The sequence below is a fragment of the Sceloporus occidentalis genome, unplaced genomic scaffold (genome assembly GCF_023333645.1).
Source record: "Sceloporus occidentalis isolate IW3139 unplaced genomic scaffold, rSceOcc1.0.p SCAF_4, whole genome shotgun sequence".
Taxonomy (NCBI): Eukaryota; Metazoa; Chordata; class Lepidosauria; order Squamata; family Phrynosomatidae; genus Sceloporus; species Sceloporus occidentalis.
In genome coordinates, this window is record NW_028316984.1 from 102,606,360 (window position 1) to 102,621,809 (window position 15,450).

The 15,450-nt window shown below is 44.8% G+C and overlaps 1 protein-coding gene across 2 annotated transcripts in view; it reads right to left on the minus strand.

Moving 5' to 3' along the window:
• The window catches only part of LOC149314430 (cGMP-inhibited 3',5'-cyclic phosphodiesterase 3B-like), a 94,960-nt gene extending 81,498 nt beyond the window's left edge, over positions 1-13,462 (minus strand). The window contains exon 1 of one of the 2 annotated variants that reach the window (XM_089521104.1): positions 12,237-13,462. In XM_089521104.1, the coding sequence (XP_089377230.1) occupies positions 12,237-13,139 (903 nt within the window). In that variant the 5' untranslated portion in view covers positions 13,140-13,462. The remainder of the gene's footprint in view (positions 1-12,236) is intronic. The other variant, XM_089521105.1, reaches the window with a different exon arrangement.
• Positions 13,463-15,450: the final 1,988 nt, after the last annotated feature.

Consider the following 15,450-nt stretch of genomic DNA (forward strand, 5'->3'; position numbering starts at 1 on the left):
TCTTTGTGCAAAATCCCCTCTCAGCACCTTGTGCCTTTCTGGGTTGACAGTGCATGCTTTCTGCCTTTTATTTTGAGTTGCATTTTAGTAGTTTCCATGCTTGTAACTATTATTAGTAGTATTATTTACTTGCCCTTGGTGTTCTTTGTGCAAAATCCCCTCTCAGCACCTTGTGCCTTTCTGGGTTGAGACAGTGTGCATGCTTTCTTCCTTTTTTTTTTTTTTTTAATTGCTTTGTAGTAGTTTCCATGCTTGGAACTATTATTATTATTATTATTATTATCACTCCGGGGGCAGAGCATGTGGCCCCGCCCCTGGGGGGTGGAAGCTCCACCCCCAGTGTGGCCCCGCCCCCAGAGGGTGGAAGCTCCACCCCCAGCTTCGGGCCCCCCTGTTGTCTGAGGGACAGCAACCAGGCCCCCGGCTCAAAAAGGTTGCCTACCCCTGCTTTACTGCTTTGGATCCCACTTTGGGAGAAAGGTGGAAGGTCAAATAAATAAACACCTCAATGCTTGTTAATTTTCTGAGGTATTCAAGGTCTAAGAAAAAAACTCATTTTTAATTTTTCTATTTCAAATTTTATTTTTGCTATCCAATTGGCTCACAGGCTTCTAATAATAGTTTAATGAGCCACATGCTGACCACAGTACACCACGGTGTTGTGTTTAAGTACAACCACCCTATTTTATTTTTGTAACCCAAAGCCACCATATTTAGGATAAGCTAGAAATGGAGACCCTTCATGTTTCAAATAAAATGCAGGCTGTGTGGACTGGCAGTTCTTGTGTTTAGAAACCATCACCCTTTAATAGGATTGCACTCTCAATGAGGGAGCAGGTGACTAACCTGAGAGTATGTCAAGATTCAACTCTCTCATCTCTACCCAGGTGAACTCTGCAACCTGGAGTGCATGGATCCAGCTTTAGCTGGTTCACCAACTACTGCCTTCCTTGGGCAAAGATAACCTAGGCCCTGTCTGCATGAGTCAAATAAACTAGCCTCCCCCCGTCCTCTGAGCAGGGAGATCAGATGACTCATGGCCCAAACCTCAGTTCTGGAGCAAACAGACCAGACAATGTCAGCACTAGAACCGGAATATATCTGCCTTAGAATCAAGTAAAAAATGTATTATTTGTTCCAGATCATTCTGGAATATCTACAATCTTCCAGTCTAATGCCAAGCTACTGTTTAAAATGCATCCTGCTGAGCCTCCCAGTGCCTTCACCACTGCCACCAATTGCTTGCTCTGAGGTCAGAATGAGGAGCAGAGTCATGTGATTGTCAATGGGTGTCTTATTTTACCTCAAAACAGAGCGACAGACACAGCAGATGGCTCAATGGGATGAGCATGTAATCAGCTACCTGGCTTCAGAACAGAGAGCCTTTATAATGGAGAGTCAGGACAGATCTGGGGCCAGCGCAGACAGGGCTATAACCACCATATTGCATGCACTAGGAACTATCCAATCAAACTACTGCAGCACACTGTATGTGGGGCTACCCTGGAAGACAACTAGCTGTAGCTAGTTCAAATGAAGCAGCTAAATTTGCTGACCAGAACATCATATAGAAACCATACAACACTGATCCTAAAGGAGTCACATTGGGTGCCAAAATACTTTCAGCTTTCAATCCTGCATCCCCTCAGCATCATGTAAATATCTGCATATGGACCTACAGTATGATGAGCCATATACTCTCTCTATGACTTATTGATACTTACTGAAGTTGCCCCACAGAGTCATTTCATGCTTTGTAGCAAGCAGGCAGGTGGACAGGCTCAGAGAAACATCCAGCTACATTGTCATAGCCAGACATGAAATGATCAGGGCAGTGCTGATCCTCGAGGACGCTAGACCATCTCAGTGCTAATGCCATCATTTTGTGTATGCTACAAGGAAGTAGACAGGAGCTTTTTGAGTCTGTATGTTTGCTGCAAAGCATGAAGTAACCAGGATGGGCAACTTCACAAGCAGTTCAGTAAATCACAAGGTCAGGGCCCTTGGGTGCTGTGGAGGGAATAAAGGAATACCAAGCACTGAAGTGCTCAAAAAAGGACACCACAGATGTAAGGGAAAGATACACATGTGAATATCCCTAACAGAATTTAAGGTACTGATGTTGACATTCAAGTCTCTAAATGGCTAGCGACTTCAGCACAACTTCACACAAACATACAACTGCTGAACAATTGAGGACTACTGGAAGTTCACATCTCCATCAATGTGTTTCATCAATGGAGGAAACACACTAGTGGAATGCTCCTGGAGGCTTAACTGGAACACAGACAGGCTTCATTCTGGCCCCAAGTGAAAACATCATTCTTTATTAAAGCTTTGGGGCTTAACTGAGCTCATCAAAATCTGTATGTGTGCATGGTTTTAACTGGCTTAAAATTGTCTTGTTTAACATGCTTTTAGGGTGCATCTGCACTGCTGGCTTAATCTGGGGCCAGTTTGAAGCATTATGGCCTGGACTGGTCCCAGACTGACAACGATGTTGATCACACACACCAGCACAAATGTTGTGTGACACCGCATTGTTTTGCACAAGGGCCAGCTAGGTTGACACTGCATCAGCCCTGCTCGCCCTTCCCCCTCAAAAACCGCCACTTCTTTGTGGGCAGGAGCTCCCTGTGACATCCTTCCCAGTGTGCTGTCACTTCTGCTGAGATCAGAATGGGGCACCCTACCATGTGATCAACAAGAGGTGGGTTGCTTTTCCAGCTCCTCGATGCAGGAGTTCCCCACCAGCAGAAACGACAGCATGCCAAGCATGAGCTCACAGGGAGCTCTTCCCTGCAAGGAAGCTGCAGTGGCGTCCTGTTTTAGAAACGGCCACTGCCATTTTCTCATGGGCAGATGCTTCATGTAAAGCCTGCCTGGAGCACCACCATTTCTGCTGAGGTCAGAATAGACTGCCTGTGCAATCAATGACAAGGGGGTAGAACGATGCCCCCATTCTAGATCACATAACTAAACACCTCCTGCAGACATCACAGGAAGCAATCTGGGTGGGGGAGAACAAAGTCACATGGCTGGACTCCTCCTGAAGACATCTAGCCATGTGATCTAGCAAGAGGGATAGCACTACCCCTCCTTGCATAGGCAATCTGACCTCAGCAGAAGTAGCAGTGCACCAGGCAGGCACTCACAGGAACCCAATCAGTTGGTGACAAAGCTGCAGTGGCAGCTCCAAAGGCAATCTATCCCCTTTCTTGCACTGCTCAGCACAGGGTAAGAAAGATGGCACATCTCTTGGTTCTTGGACAACTGAATTAGCTGAATCAGATGCAATCCAGCTGTCACAATGGCCAAAAGAACCAGACTTTCCTCCAACTTTGTTTAGTTCAGAGCAAGGTCAGGTTAAGGGCTGAAAACCACAGATCCTCCCCAGATGTAGCCATATGTCATGAAGCCTGTCAGCACTGGCTTTGGGGTGAGTGCAGTTTTTTCACCAGTGTAGACAAGCACTCAGTCTGCTTAAATTTATGTTAAAATAATTACACTGATGTTATCCACCACCTTGAGATCCCATGATAAAGGGAAGATTAAAAATATTTTAACTAAGTTTTGACTCTGCTTTCTTCTCCCTGCCCCCTTCATCCCTGTACATCTCTCATTTCCATACTTCTGTTGCCCACTATTTATCACCAACATACAAGCAAGCTTGCATACACTCCTCCAAACTCTGCCTTACCATTTTTATAGCATCCTTTCAACTGCTTACCTGCCAAAAACTAATTATCCTGCCTCTTACTTTTTATACCAAAGTTATGACTCATAGAAGTAGTGTACTCTGTTGGGGTTCTTCAAAGTAGTATGTTGGTCCATATGTTAGGATGTTGATATGCTCCATGTTTTGCTCTTCTTTAAGATATTTATAAAGAAATACAAGTAAACCTCTATCAATTTATTTGTGGCCATTACTTCTTTAACAGAAAATTTGATACCAGATACAGAAATAACATGGAAAGAAGTTATATTTCTAAAAAAAATAGTTCAACATGTTTCAGGAAATTTTAAATTCTAAATTAACAATAGGCATATGTTAATATGTTAAAATGCAAATGAAATTACTAGGTTAGGCAAGCCTAAATGCATCCAGGGATTACTCCACTCCCCACTAGCCTCCATTTTTCTTATGAAAGGGAGGGGGAACAGAGGGAGGGAGGGAGGGAGGGAGGGGAGGAAATTTCACAAATAGTCAAGCCCCATTGCCCACAATGATGCCACTGGGGACAATGGGACTTGAATATTTGCAAAATTCTGAATTTGTGGGGGGCCCTGAAACATATCCCCCGCAAATCCAGAGGAACTACTGTACTCTCATATTTGACATTAAGCCAAACAACAATTTCACCTAATATCACCTAAAAGAAACACTGATCTCTACTCTCTCTATTGATGCACCACTTCTAAACCTTGAGTGCCTGGGTGGGGAAATGGCAATGGCAGCTCTCTGGTGCTTCCTCTCAAAGGAATGTCAAGAGGAAATTGGGCTTTGAGGGAAGAGGACCAGCCCTCCCTTCAGCCACCATCTGGGAGAGAGAGGCAGGTGAGCTCCAACTGCCTTCCTTGAAGAGGACCAGCCCTCCCTTCAGCCACCATCTGGGAGAGAGAGGCAGGTGAGCTCCAACTGCCTTCCTCGAAGAGGACCAGCCCTCCCTTCAGCCACCATCTGGAAGGGGAGAGAGAGGCAGGCGAGCTCCAACTGCCTTCCTCGAAGAGGACCAGCCCTCCCTTCAGCCACCTTCTGGGAGAGAGAGGCAGGCGAGCTCCACCAGGCCTGCCTGGAAGAAGCAGAGCCCTCCCTCCGGTCCATCTGCCTTGGTCCAGGCCTCAGAGGGAGAGAAGAATGCTGGACCTGATCCCCTCCCCCCTCACCATTCCCTTCTCCTTTTGTGTCATGTCTTTTAGATTGTAAGCCTGCGGGCAGAGAACTGTCTGGTTAAAAATAATAATAAATGTAAGCCGCCCTGATAGCCATTAGGGCTGAAGGGCGGGATATAAATACCTAAAAAAAAAAAAAAAATTGAATAAATCATCTGAATAGGTCAACTTTTCTGGTATTAAATCAAGAAAAGTTATAACATTAAAGTTAAAGGCTATAATCACTAATGTAGGGGCAAAACAGACTGGTGCTTTGCACCTCCATCTGGGCGGCTTCAGACCATGATGTTTTGATGTTGCACACTCTGAAGCCACCTGGTATGTGTGCCGGCTTCCAGGCATCTTGGGGGCATGGCAGTTACATGCTGCAAGCCCCCAACACACCAGGAAGCCACTGGAGAAGAACTGCTAAAGGTGGCTTTTCCGCGACCAATTACAAGCTCCTTTTTCAGCTGGCACCGCAGAGGACTGAGGCCACAGCATGTGGCTGCCATGGCCCTAATCTGTTTTCAGGTGGGGCGGCTTCATGCCACAACTTCTGGGCCATCTATTTCAGCCTGCAGTTGCCATTTTCTTTGCTTGTCCTTTTTGACATGTGTGCATTTTCATAGCCCCACTCACGCCTAGTCATCTCCCCCACATATCACATTGCCACGATTTACCATACTTCCTTCCTGATTCATCCAGTCTTTAGGATAAGCACAAACAGTTACGCTTGCCAGAATTTTATAAGTTCTTTGTCCTTTACATTCTTTGCTTCGTACTTTACATCCATTGTTACATGCACCTAAGTTTTACCCTCAACTTACCTACAGGATATATCAAAATCCTTAAATCTGGTTCCCAAACTTGCCCTTGACTTAGACAGGAGGTCAACTTATAATTGAGGATATATGGTAACTGAAATCGTATTGCCAGTTAAAAATATCACGAAGCTTAGGTGCATAATTTTTTTTTCATGTCTTTCCTGGTCCTGATTAATTTTTATACATTCTCTCTCTGCAAAACTGATTAGTTGCCATTCCGAGAGGGTGTGGGAAACCTTCGTCAATTATTAATTTTTTCATTGGGGATGGGTTCCAAGTTTCTTGGGAAGTCAGTTCTCTTTCTTTCCATAGAAACAGTTTCTGATGCTTACCAAGTGTATATGAAACTGAACCGAAACATGGCCAGGGAGAACCAAACCAGGGAATAGATAGGGTTTTAAAGGCACAATGGCCTTGTCTGTATTGGCCAAAATATTCTGAGGGCAGCCCAGGTGTGATGATCCCTGAGGGCAAAGCCCTGTGCGTGACTATTACTCTCAGGGGATCCCTTTACAAAAAGAACTTTTCGCTGCCACCACCCAGTGAATGAACTATAATTATTGTAGCTCCACAGCTACCCCTTCCTCACACACACTGGGACTTGTGAGGAATAGAGAGAGAGAGATCTAGTTTCCTTTCTTGCCAACCCAGAACAACCAGTAGCTGAGTCAAGGCGCGTGTACAGGAGCAGAGAGACAGCAGATGCTTTTTAAGAAAGAAGTTTATTTTAAAAAGGGATAGAATAGGATAGAAAGAATTTATATCGCTCTTGCAAAGCCTCCTTGCCTTGCAGGTCAAAGAACATAGTTACAGAGTTCATTCCAGACAAGCCATTGTTGAAAATAACAAAAGGCCTAAACGCACTAGCTAACACGTTCCTAACTACTCACGGAAGATGGGATTTGTAGTCCTTTTGAGTTCCTGGATGCAGGGAGGGCCCCTTGCCTCTCGACCTGCATTCCCCTGAGTCTGTGTCTCCCAGACTCAAAGAGACATCATCTGGTTCCCCCTCAGGAGAGGATCAAGGGAGAGACAAAGGAGCACATGGCCTCAAAGGGCCTTTTAAAGATTTCCCATAGAAAGTTCTTGAATCTCGCGGTCCTACTCTCTGATTGGTCAGTTAGACCTTACATCAGCTATGATGCTACAGCTCATTAGCATGTGATGTCATCTCTCATTAGCATGTTCCTCCTCCCCGATTAACCCCTTATGGTTCAGAAGAAGTTCCCAGATGACTGAAGGACCAGTCATCACACCAGGGTATCCTGTCTCCACAGCTGCCCTGATCTCGCCCATTACCTTGCCCTCCATTACTGCGCAACAGATAATATACAGGTGTCCAGCTCAGCCACCCGGCACATCCGCCACCCATACTGCTCGCACCAGAACCAGGTTTTGAGATATGTGTTGTCCAAACAGAACTATGCCAGAAAAGGGGGAAAGTGGATCTTTTGGCCCATGTAGACAAGGCCCTAGAAATTCTGCATTTGTGCGAGCATGCTGTACCTTGTTTCTTCTCCTTCCTGGGTCTTGTCTGCACAAGCCAAAAGGCCCGTTCTGCTTCCCATTCTGGCACAATCCTGTTAAGATGACACAAGGCCCAAACCCTAGTTCTTGTGGGGGCAGTCTTGTCAATGTCTGCCATGTCTCATACTAGAACTGTGGCATAACAGGGTTAAAATGACTTTTAAAAACTTACTTGTTGTTCCAGATCTTCTGGGAAGAAGATCCAGAGCCCTCCACTCCTATGCCACAGTACTGTAGACGCCTGCATGGGTGAGCTGATCCATCCAGCGAATCTGCTGCCTCATACTGAGGTCAGAAGGAGGCACTAGGCAGTGGCAGACATACTGGGCAGCCCAAAACAGACAGCCCTTGTAATCAGAGGCAAAGGTAATGGGGGCAGAATGGCAAGTGCAGTGTCAGGATATTCTGGGCTGGCCTTGGGGTATGCTGGCCAGTACAAACAAGATAAAAATATTTTTGGGTCAAATTTTCTGAACTCCTATTACCACACTTCAAATATCACACAAGTCTGATTTCCTTAACATAAAACTTTTTTCAAAAATTATACTTTGCCTTAGATTTAACTCTCAGTGCTTAACCACTCTGCTGTGTTCATGCTACTGATACTCAGCTCTTTTAACTTTTATAAGATAAATTATTGTGTCTCAAATGTTCTTAAAAGTGTGAGTTGTAGTAAATTATCCGCCTTGAGTCCCTATATCAGGAGGAAGACAGGATATAAATTAATAATAATAATAATAATAATAATAATAATAAATTACTATTGCATTTTGTGAGTTTAAAAAATCAAGAAATATCAGTAAACCCTATTTCTTAATCCCAGGTTATCCAAATCCTGTTCCTCCTCCCACTAGTATCAGTCTCATATAAAACAGAAAGGCCTGTTACAGACTGCCAAAATAAAGCTGCTTCGGGTCTCTTTGGAGGTATGCTATTTAAATGATGCATGGGTCCTAAGAGTCCTGAGATCGCGCCAAAGCCACACTCCATTCCTAAGCACTGGAATGGAGCTTTGGTGCAGCTTCCGGATTCTTAGGATGCATGCATCATTTAAACAGCATACCTCCAAAGAGACCTGAAGCAGCTTTATTTTGGCAGTCTGTAACAGGCCAAAAAAATATATCTTAAAGCAAAGAGAAAAGGATTGTTAAGTCATAATTGCAATAAAGAGAAAGAAAGCACAGTTTATGAATGAGATGTGGTCCTTGTTTTGGCATGACTAGTGTGACATTAGAAAAGGAACTTGAATTGAGGAAAAATACAAGCTTTCCTGCTTTGAACTTTCATATCTCTTCCATGCAAGTTCCCTTCTGAAGGTTACACAAGCTGCAAAACAACCAGAATAAAACAAACAAAAATCCCATCCTGAGATCACATTTCACCTTTTCAGAGATTAGGGTTATATGCAAAACTATTTTTATTATGCAGGCAGGATTGCAGGCACAGTATATTCATAAAATTGTCTACTGTACTGGGGATAAGGCATAGATGTTTATGTTCAGGTAGATAATTATTTTGGAATAACTGTTAATAACTACATTGTAGTTCAAAATGCATATTTATAGACTATCGCATTTTTAAAAAAATCATTAGATAATAGATAATAATAAAAAATGTGAAGACAGAACTGAAATTGTAATCAATTTAAATAAAATCACCATCCCAGTTATCTTATCGTTACCACTATAAAAGAAAGACAGAAAGAAGCAAAGAAATTCTAAAAAATCATGAAGTATTTTAAACTAAAATTTAGAACAGAGAGCCAGATACAAATACATCCACATTGTTGTTTTTAAAGCAAAACTACAATCAAACCACTTTACAGTAAACAAATGAATTAAGAGTCCAATGATTTTTTTAATTTTAAACACATTCTTTTTTCTCATCTTCACATTTAAATAATTTAGTCTAGCAGAGTTTCATATTCGAGAAGTGAGTAGTTCAACTGCATATTCACTCAGACATTTTGCTGAGTTCAGTAGAACCTATTCCCAAATATGCATGCTGTGAACTGCAGTGCTAGGGTACCAGTAAAAGAGCACTTTATAATGGGTCTTGAGGAGGAGCCAGATTAACAGTGGCTTCCCAGGTGCCTTCTGGACAATTGCTCTAGAATGGTCACTAACAAGGACAATTCCATAACTAGTAGCTACCAACTATGAAGGTTTTCCAGCAACTTACAACAGGCTGACTATCCCTTATCTGAAATGCTTGGAACCAGAAATGTTTTGCATTTCAGTTTTTTTTTTTTTAAATTTATGTTTGGATTTTGGAATATTTGCAAATACATAATGAGATACCTTGGAGATGGGAACCAAGTCTAAACATAAAATTCATTTATATTTCATATATACCTCTTACACACAGCCTGAAAGGAATTTTATACACAATATTTTAAATATTTCTGTGCACGAAACAAAGTTTGTTTACACTGAACTATCAGAAAGCAAAGGTGTCACTGAATTTGGGGTCACCCCCCCAATTGACCTCCTTCCATACCAAACCATATAAAATCCTTAATAATGGTTTTTTATTTATGTTACTCATAAAACATAATTCTCATATATCACCAAATGTAATGGTAATAGTTGGGTTATAAACAAGTTGCAAAATTAAAATTTTACCTTTAAATGACAATATCACACATGCAGCCTAAATCTAATTATATAGTTTCATGTGGTTAAAGTGAAAATTTGGTAAAATGGGATGGTTTTTTAATAATAATAATAATAATAAGAAATGTTTATTTATAAACCGCTTTTCCAACTATCAAAGCGGTGAAAAACAAAAATTAAAAATTAAAAACAAAATTAAAAGAACATTTTTGAAAAAAATCCGAAATACTTTACAATTGTCCCCTTTGATGGCTGAGATCAGTGGCATCACTCAGGGGTGGGGGCTGCACCAGATGACACCGTAAGAGGGGGGGGTGACACCTCTGCTTCTCAAATATCTATGCAGAACATCTGCCTTTGGGCAGAAATGGGCTGTGGCATTTGCCTGTGTCCTTTTCAAACCCCAAAGAGAGAGTATGACTGGGGTGAGGCTAAGTGGGAGGAGAAAGGAGAGGCCCCAGGATTTTTAAAAAGTAATTTTAACATTTTAATGTGTGAGGAGCACACACACACACACACACACGCTCTTAGGGTGTCACCTGGTGCGATCCGATCCTCACCTCCTTAGTGATGCCACTGAACTCAGCCATCCAAGTAGACAATTTTTTGAGTATTTCAGGTTTCTGGATAAGTGATACTCAGCTTGTACTTTTATTTTGGTCTTTCCTATTTGGCTGTAAAATATGTTATCCTTTAATGAGCAGGATAAATTGTGGATCAACCCATAATAAATCTGTACTCACCAATGACTCTTTTAAGTGAAAGCACTACTGATTCCGTTAGATAAACCACACATTTGCCAACACTTCCTACGCAGTACAGCCTTAACTGACTTTCATCCTTCCCAAGTCCAAATACCACCTGCTTAACAATGTGAAACCTTATTCAACTTTATTCAAACGTTGGAAACAGCTCTCCTGATATCCTCTTGTCACACATCTGTAGTTTTTATTTATTGGCATCTCGAGATAGGAAGCTTTTATTGCCCCCTTATCAAAATATAACAGATTGCCTCTCAGATTATCTGTTAACACGATCCTCTGTGGGGTTTTCCTTAACGCAAGTTGTTCACAGTGCTGGGTTTTATTGGATAACTCACATGACAAACGACGCTGCAAAAAGAAAATGAACATCCTCTTGCTGACAAAATAATTCTGTTTACGTCTGTTCACACAGCTTCCGGGGGAGTAAATAACGACGGAGTAAAAAGGAAGTTGACAGTTTCAAAAGCCGCACAGTTTTAGCACCTGTCTAGTTTGCACTCTGAGTAGCAATCTGCAGTTACTACTGGAGTCTGGAAATTCATGCCAACTTTACAATGCTTGAGGTCTGGTTGCCTTTACAGAAATTGTCCTGTGCTTGTGTTTCTTTAGAATATAAATATAATCAAGGCAGAGTTGTTTCCAATGACAGATTAGGCTCTTTAGTTAAGAAAATAAGGCTGTTTAATTAGAAAACTCTAGTGGCACAAATCAGGCAATCCTCTTGACATTAAAGGCTGACTATATTACGGTATACAGGACTCTGATGTTTTGCTGCAACAGAATAATAATGCTTACCCAGACTGCCGGCTGAAAACAGTTTGCTGATACAAACCTTACCATTTCTGTAAGGGAACTGTTTAGGAGGTCGGCAGCTTTTGGAAAGGCGTCAGATCAAACCGTACGCAAGTCTGTGTTCAGTTTAACTGAATCCACAAAACAGGGATACCTTTATGGGGACAACCAAAAGGCATGCTATATACTTATCTCAAGTTTTTTATGCTTTTTGGTTGTCTGAATAAAGGTGTCCCTGTTTTGTGGACCCTGGATGTCATTGTCCCTTGCTATACGGCCAACACAGCTACCCTAGGATATATTATCCTAATCACAGATCAAGTGTGGAGTGTGGGACCCTGGATAGTTTGACTCAGAGTTTAATGTAAATGTTTGGCACCTGAGAGAGAGTGCTTTCTAATTTCCTCCACCAAAATCCAACCTCAGGAAAAAGGAGCAGGTAAAAGGGTTTCTGTTAAAGGCACCTGAGGAAGTAGACTGGAGCCTAGGAAAGCTCATGCTGCCAATTTCTTTCTTTCAGTGAGTCTCAGAGGGGCCACAAGACCTCTCTACTTATTATTATTGCATCTAAATGCATCTGAGGAAGTAGACCAAAGCCTAGGAAAGCTCACGGTGCCCCTTTCTTTCTGAGAGTCTCAAAGGTGTTACGAGGGCTGCATCCAGACTGGAGAGATAACCCGGTTTGGCAGCCCTTTAACTTGTTGTCTAGCTGAAGGCTGTTTGTTGTGGACACTGCAACTCCCAGAATTCCCTAGCCTTGAGCCCGGGGCCAAAGCGGGCTACGTCTCCAGTCTGGATGCAGCCCTCTCTGCTGGGCGCAGCTGCCCAGGCGGGCTCACCTGCTCCTTGGAGATGCAAGGCAAGGAGGGCCTCCTGGCGGACACCTTGCCGCCGCCGCCGTTCTCGCCGAGAGAGACGCAGCTGGACCTCCTCCTGGGGCGGACGACGGGCACCTTCTCCTCGCTGCCGGGGGTCCTGGCCGGGTGGCAAGGCTGGAGCTGGCAGCCCTTGCCCGGGGAGAAGCAGCAGCAGCAGGGGCAGCCAGAGTCGGGAGCAGGGCTGCCCAGCCGCCCTCGGCCTCGGAGCAGGGCCAGGAGGGAGCCAGCCGAGCCGGCGAGGGCGGCCAGGAGGGGCCTGAGGGCCGGGGCCAGCGGGGCCAAGCCGGTGAGGGCGAGCAGCCAGGCGAGGCTGGAGAAGGGCAGCAGCAGCAGGCAGCGCCGGAGCCTGAGGCTGCGCTGGAAGAGAGTCAGCCCGGCCACGGCGCTCAGCGAGGCCAAGAGGCGCCCGCAGGCCGTCCCGGGCTCCGTCGTGGTCGTGGTCGGGGGGCTAAGCAGGGCAGCAGCCAGGTCCCCCGAGAAGCAGCACCAGGGCAGCGCCAGCAGCCACCAAGGGACGCCTCCGCCCCCCTCGCCCCCGGCCAGGAAGCAGGAGAGGAGGAAGAAGGCGCTGCCCAGGCTGAAGAGCGGGCTCAGGCACCGGAGCAGCTCCCCCCACGGAAGCAGCGCCCACGCCGCCGCCACCGACGCCGACGCCGCCGCCAGGGCGCCCCACCGGAAAGCGGCCGGGAGCAGCGAGAGGAAGCCCCGGGAGGGGGTCCTGGGCAGCGCCGCCGCGCAACCCTTGGCGAAGCCGTTCCTCCGGAGGCCGCCGGGCACCTCCTCGGGAGCCGGGCTGCTGGGCAGTTTGGGAGGCGGGCGGGCGGCTCTCCCTTCCCCTTCTGCTTCCCTCATGGCGGGCGGCATCAGCGCCGAGCAAAGAGGGCGCCCTCCGTCAGCTGCTTCTCCGCCGCCGCCGCCTCATCTTTTCAAACGAGACCCGCCGCGCGGCGCCCAGCAGGAAGGCGGGCAACGGCGATGATGCCCCGGCGGCAAAGGACTCCGCGGGCACAGCACCCGGAGCACGGCGGGGAAAGGGAGGGAGGATCCCCCCGCTCTCTTCCTCCTCTCCTGGCTTCCACCCGACGCTGAGGGAACTACTCGCCGCCACTGAAACAACAGCCCCGCAGGCAGCCCTCCAGCGCCCCGCCCCTTCCCTCGCCCCGCCCCCAGCCCCTCCAGGCCCGGTCACGTGACGCTGCGAGGCGCGGGACAGACCCTGGCCAGAGCCCCAAAGAGAGAGAGAGAGAGAGAGAGAGAGAGAGACTGGCGGTTGGCGCCTAACGGTCGCCCGCCGGGGAGGGGGAGGGGGAGGGGGAGGGGCCAGGGAGGCTCGCCCTGAAGGAACAGAGAAAGTATATACATAGGACCTATATAGTGTACATACATATCTAGTGCAGTACATATATAAAGTACATATATGGTACATACATACTCTGCTTCCCCCAAAACAAGACATATCCATAAAATAAGCTGTAGCAGGATTTCTAAGCATTTGCTCAATATAAGCCATACCCCGAAAATAAGACATAGTGCTAGGCATGGCTATAGCCTCCCAGAGCGGAGCAGCAGAGAAGACTGCTACCCTGTTTCCCCAAACATAAGACATCCCCTGAAAACAAGCCATAGGGCGTCTTCTGGAGGAAAAATAAATATAAGACTGTGTTATTTTCGGGGAAATACAGTTCTATGTATATACTATAAAGTGGATACTATATATACACATATAGTAAAGAACAAATATAAAGATTATATAAAATACATATATAGTACATATATACTATAAAGTACATACTGTATATAAATGGATAGTAAAGTACACATATAAAGTATATATAAAGTACATATATAATACATATATACCATAAAATACATACAGTATATACTATATAGTAAAGTACAATAACATCCATCATTCAGTTTAACTCTGAGGACAATAGCATCCCAAACCTACAAAGCAGGGCCAACCAAAAGGCCTAAAATGCATGTGTCTGGCCCTATAAAGGTACCCCTGCTTTGTGGGTTTGGGATATTATTATCCTCAGAGTTAAACTGAATGCAGACATTCATGCAGTTTGATTTGGCAAGTCTTCAGAAACAAGGTGTTAAACTGCCGACCTCCTTTTGGCTGATAGAATAATCTCTGATTTAGATAACATACCCAGGGTTACCCTGTTGGCCATATAGCAAAGGACAGTAACATCCAAAATCCATTTGTCCAACCAAAAAGCATAAAATATGTCTTATAAGCTTTCAAAACTTGAGATATGTATATCATGCCTTTTGGTTGGCCCCATAAAGCTATCCCTGGTTTGTAGATTTGGAGTGTTACTGTATTTAGAGTTAAACTGAACATGGGCATGCATACGGCTTGATCTGATGAGTTTTCAAAAGCAGGGCATTAAACTGCCGACCTCCTAAACAGTTTGCTAAACACTTTGTTGCGGTTCTGTCCACAAACTGTTTTTAGCCGGCAGTCTGGGTAAGCATGACATTACTCTGTTGCAGCAAAATGACAGAGCCCTGTATACCCTAATACTGTCAGTCTTTAACAAAGATTGTTGTTGTTGTTGTTGTTGTTGTTGTGTGCCTTCAAGTCATTTCTGGCTTATGGCGACCCTCTGGAGTTTTCTTAACTCTGTTGCAAAATTCAGAAACCCAACATCCACAAAACAGCGATACCTTTAGGGCTACCCAAAATGCACAATATACACGAGGCAAGTTTTGGAAACTCCCCCGGCTTCTACATCAAGCAAAGGTGTTAAAAATCATACAGGAGGGGGAGAAAAAAATTAAAAATGAGAATATTAGTCACAGGCCTGCATTTTGTGCAGATGCTGGGGTTTTGTGATACAAAAAATGGATGTTACAATGCCCCATGAAAACGGTGATTTGGACATGACTGTTAAAGCTCAATTCCTTCCGCCCATTAAATTTAAAGCCTAAGAAATTATGGAGATTTTGGGTTGTGTGTTGCCAAAAAGTCAGTACCTCAGTGTTACAAGTTTTCTAAACCAGACAGTTAACCTGATATGACCAAGTAGTGCTGAGTTTTCACTTGCGTGTTTATGTTGCACTACAAAAACTGCATTCACTAGTCATTTATGAGAGCCAGGACTTTTCCACACGCAAACCTATGTGCGTCTATCCCAAAAATGGTTAAAGTGGTGCCATCCCA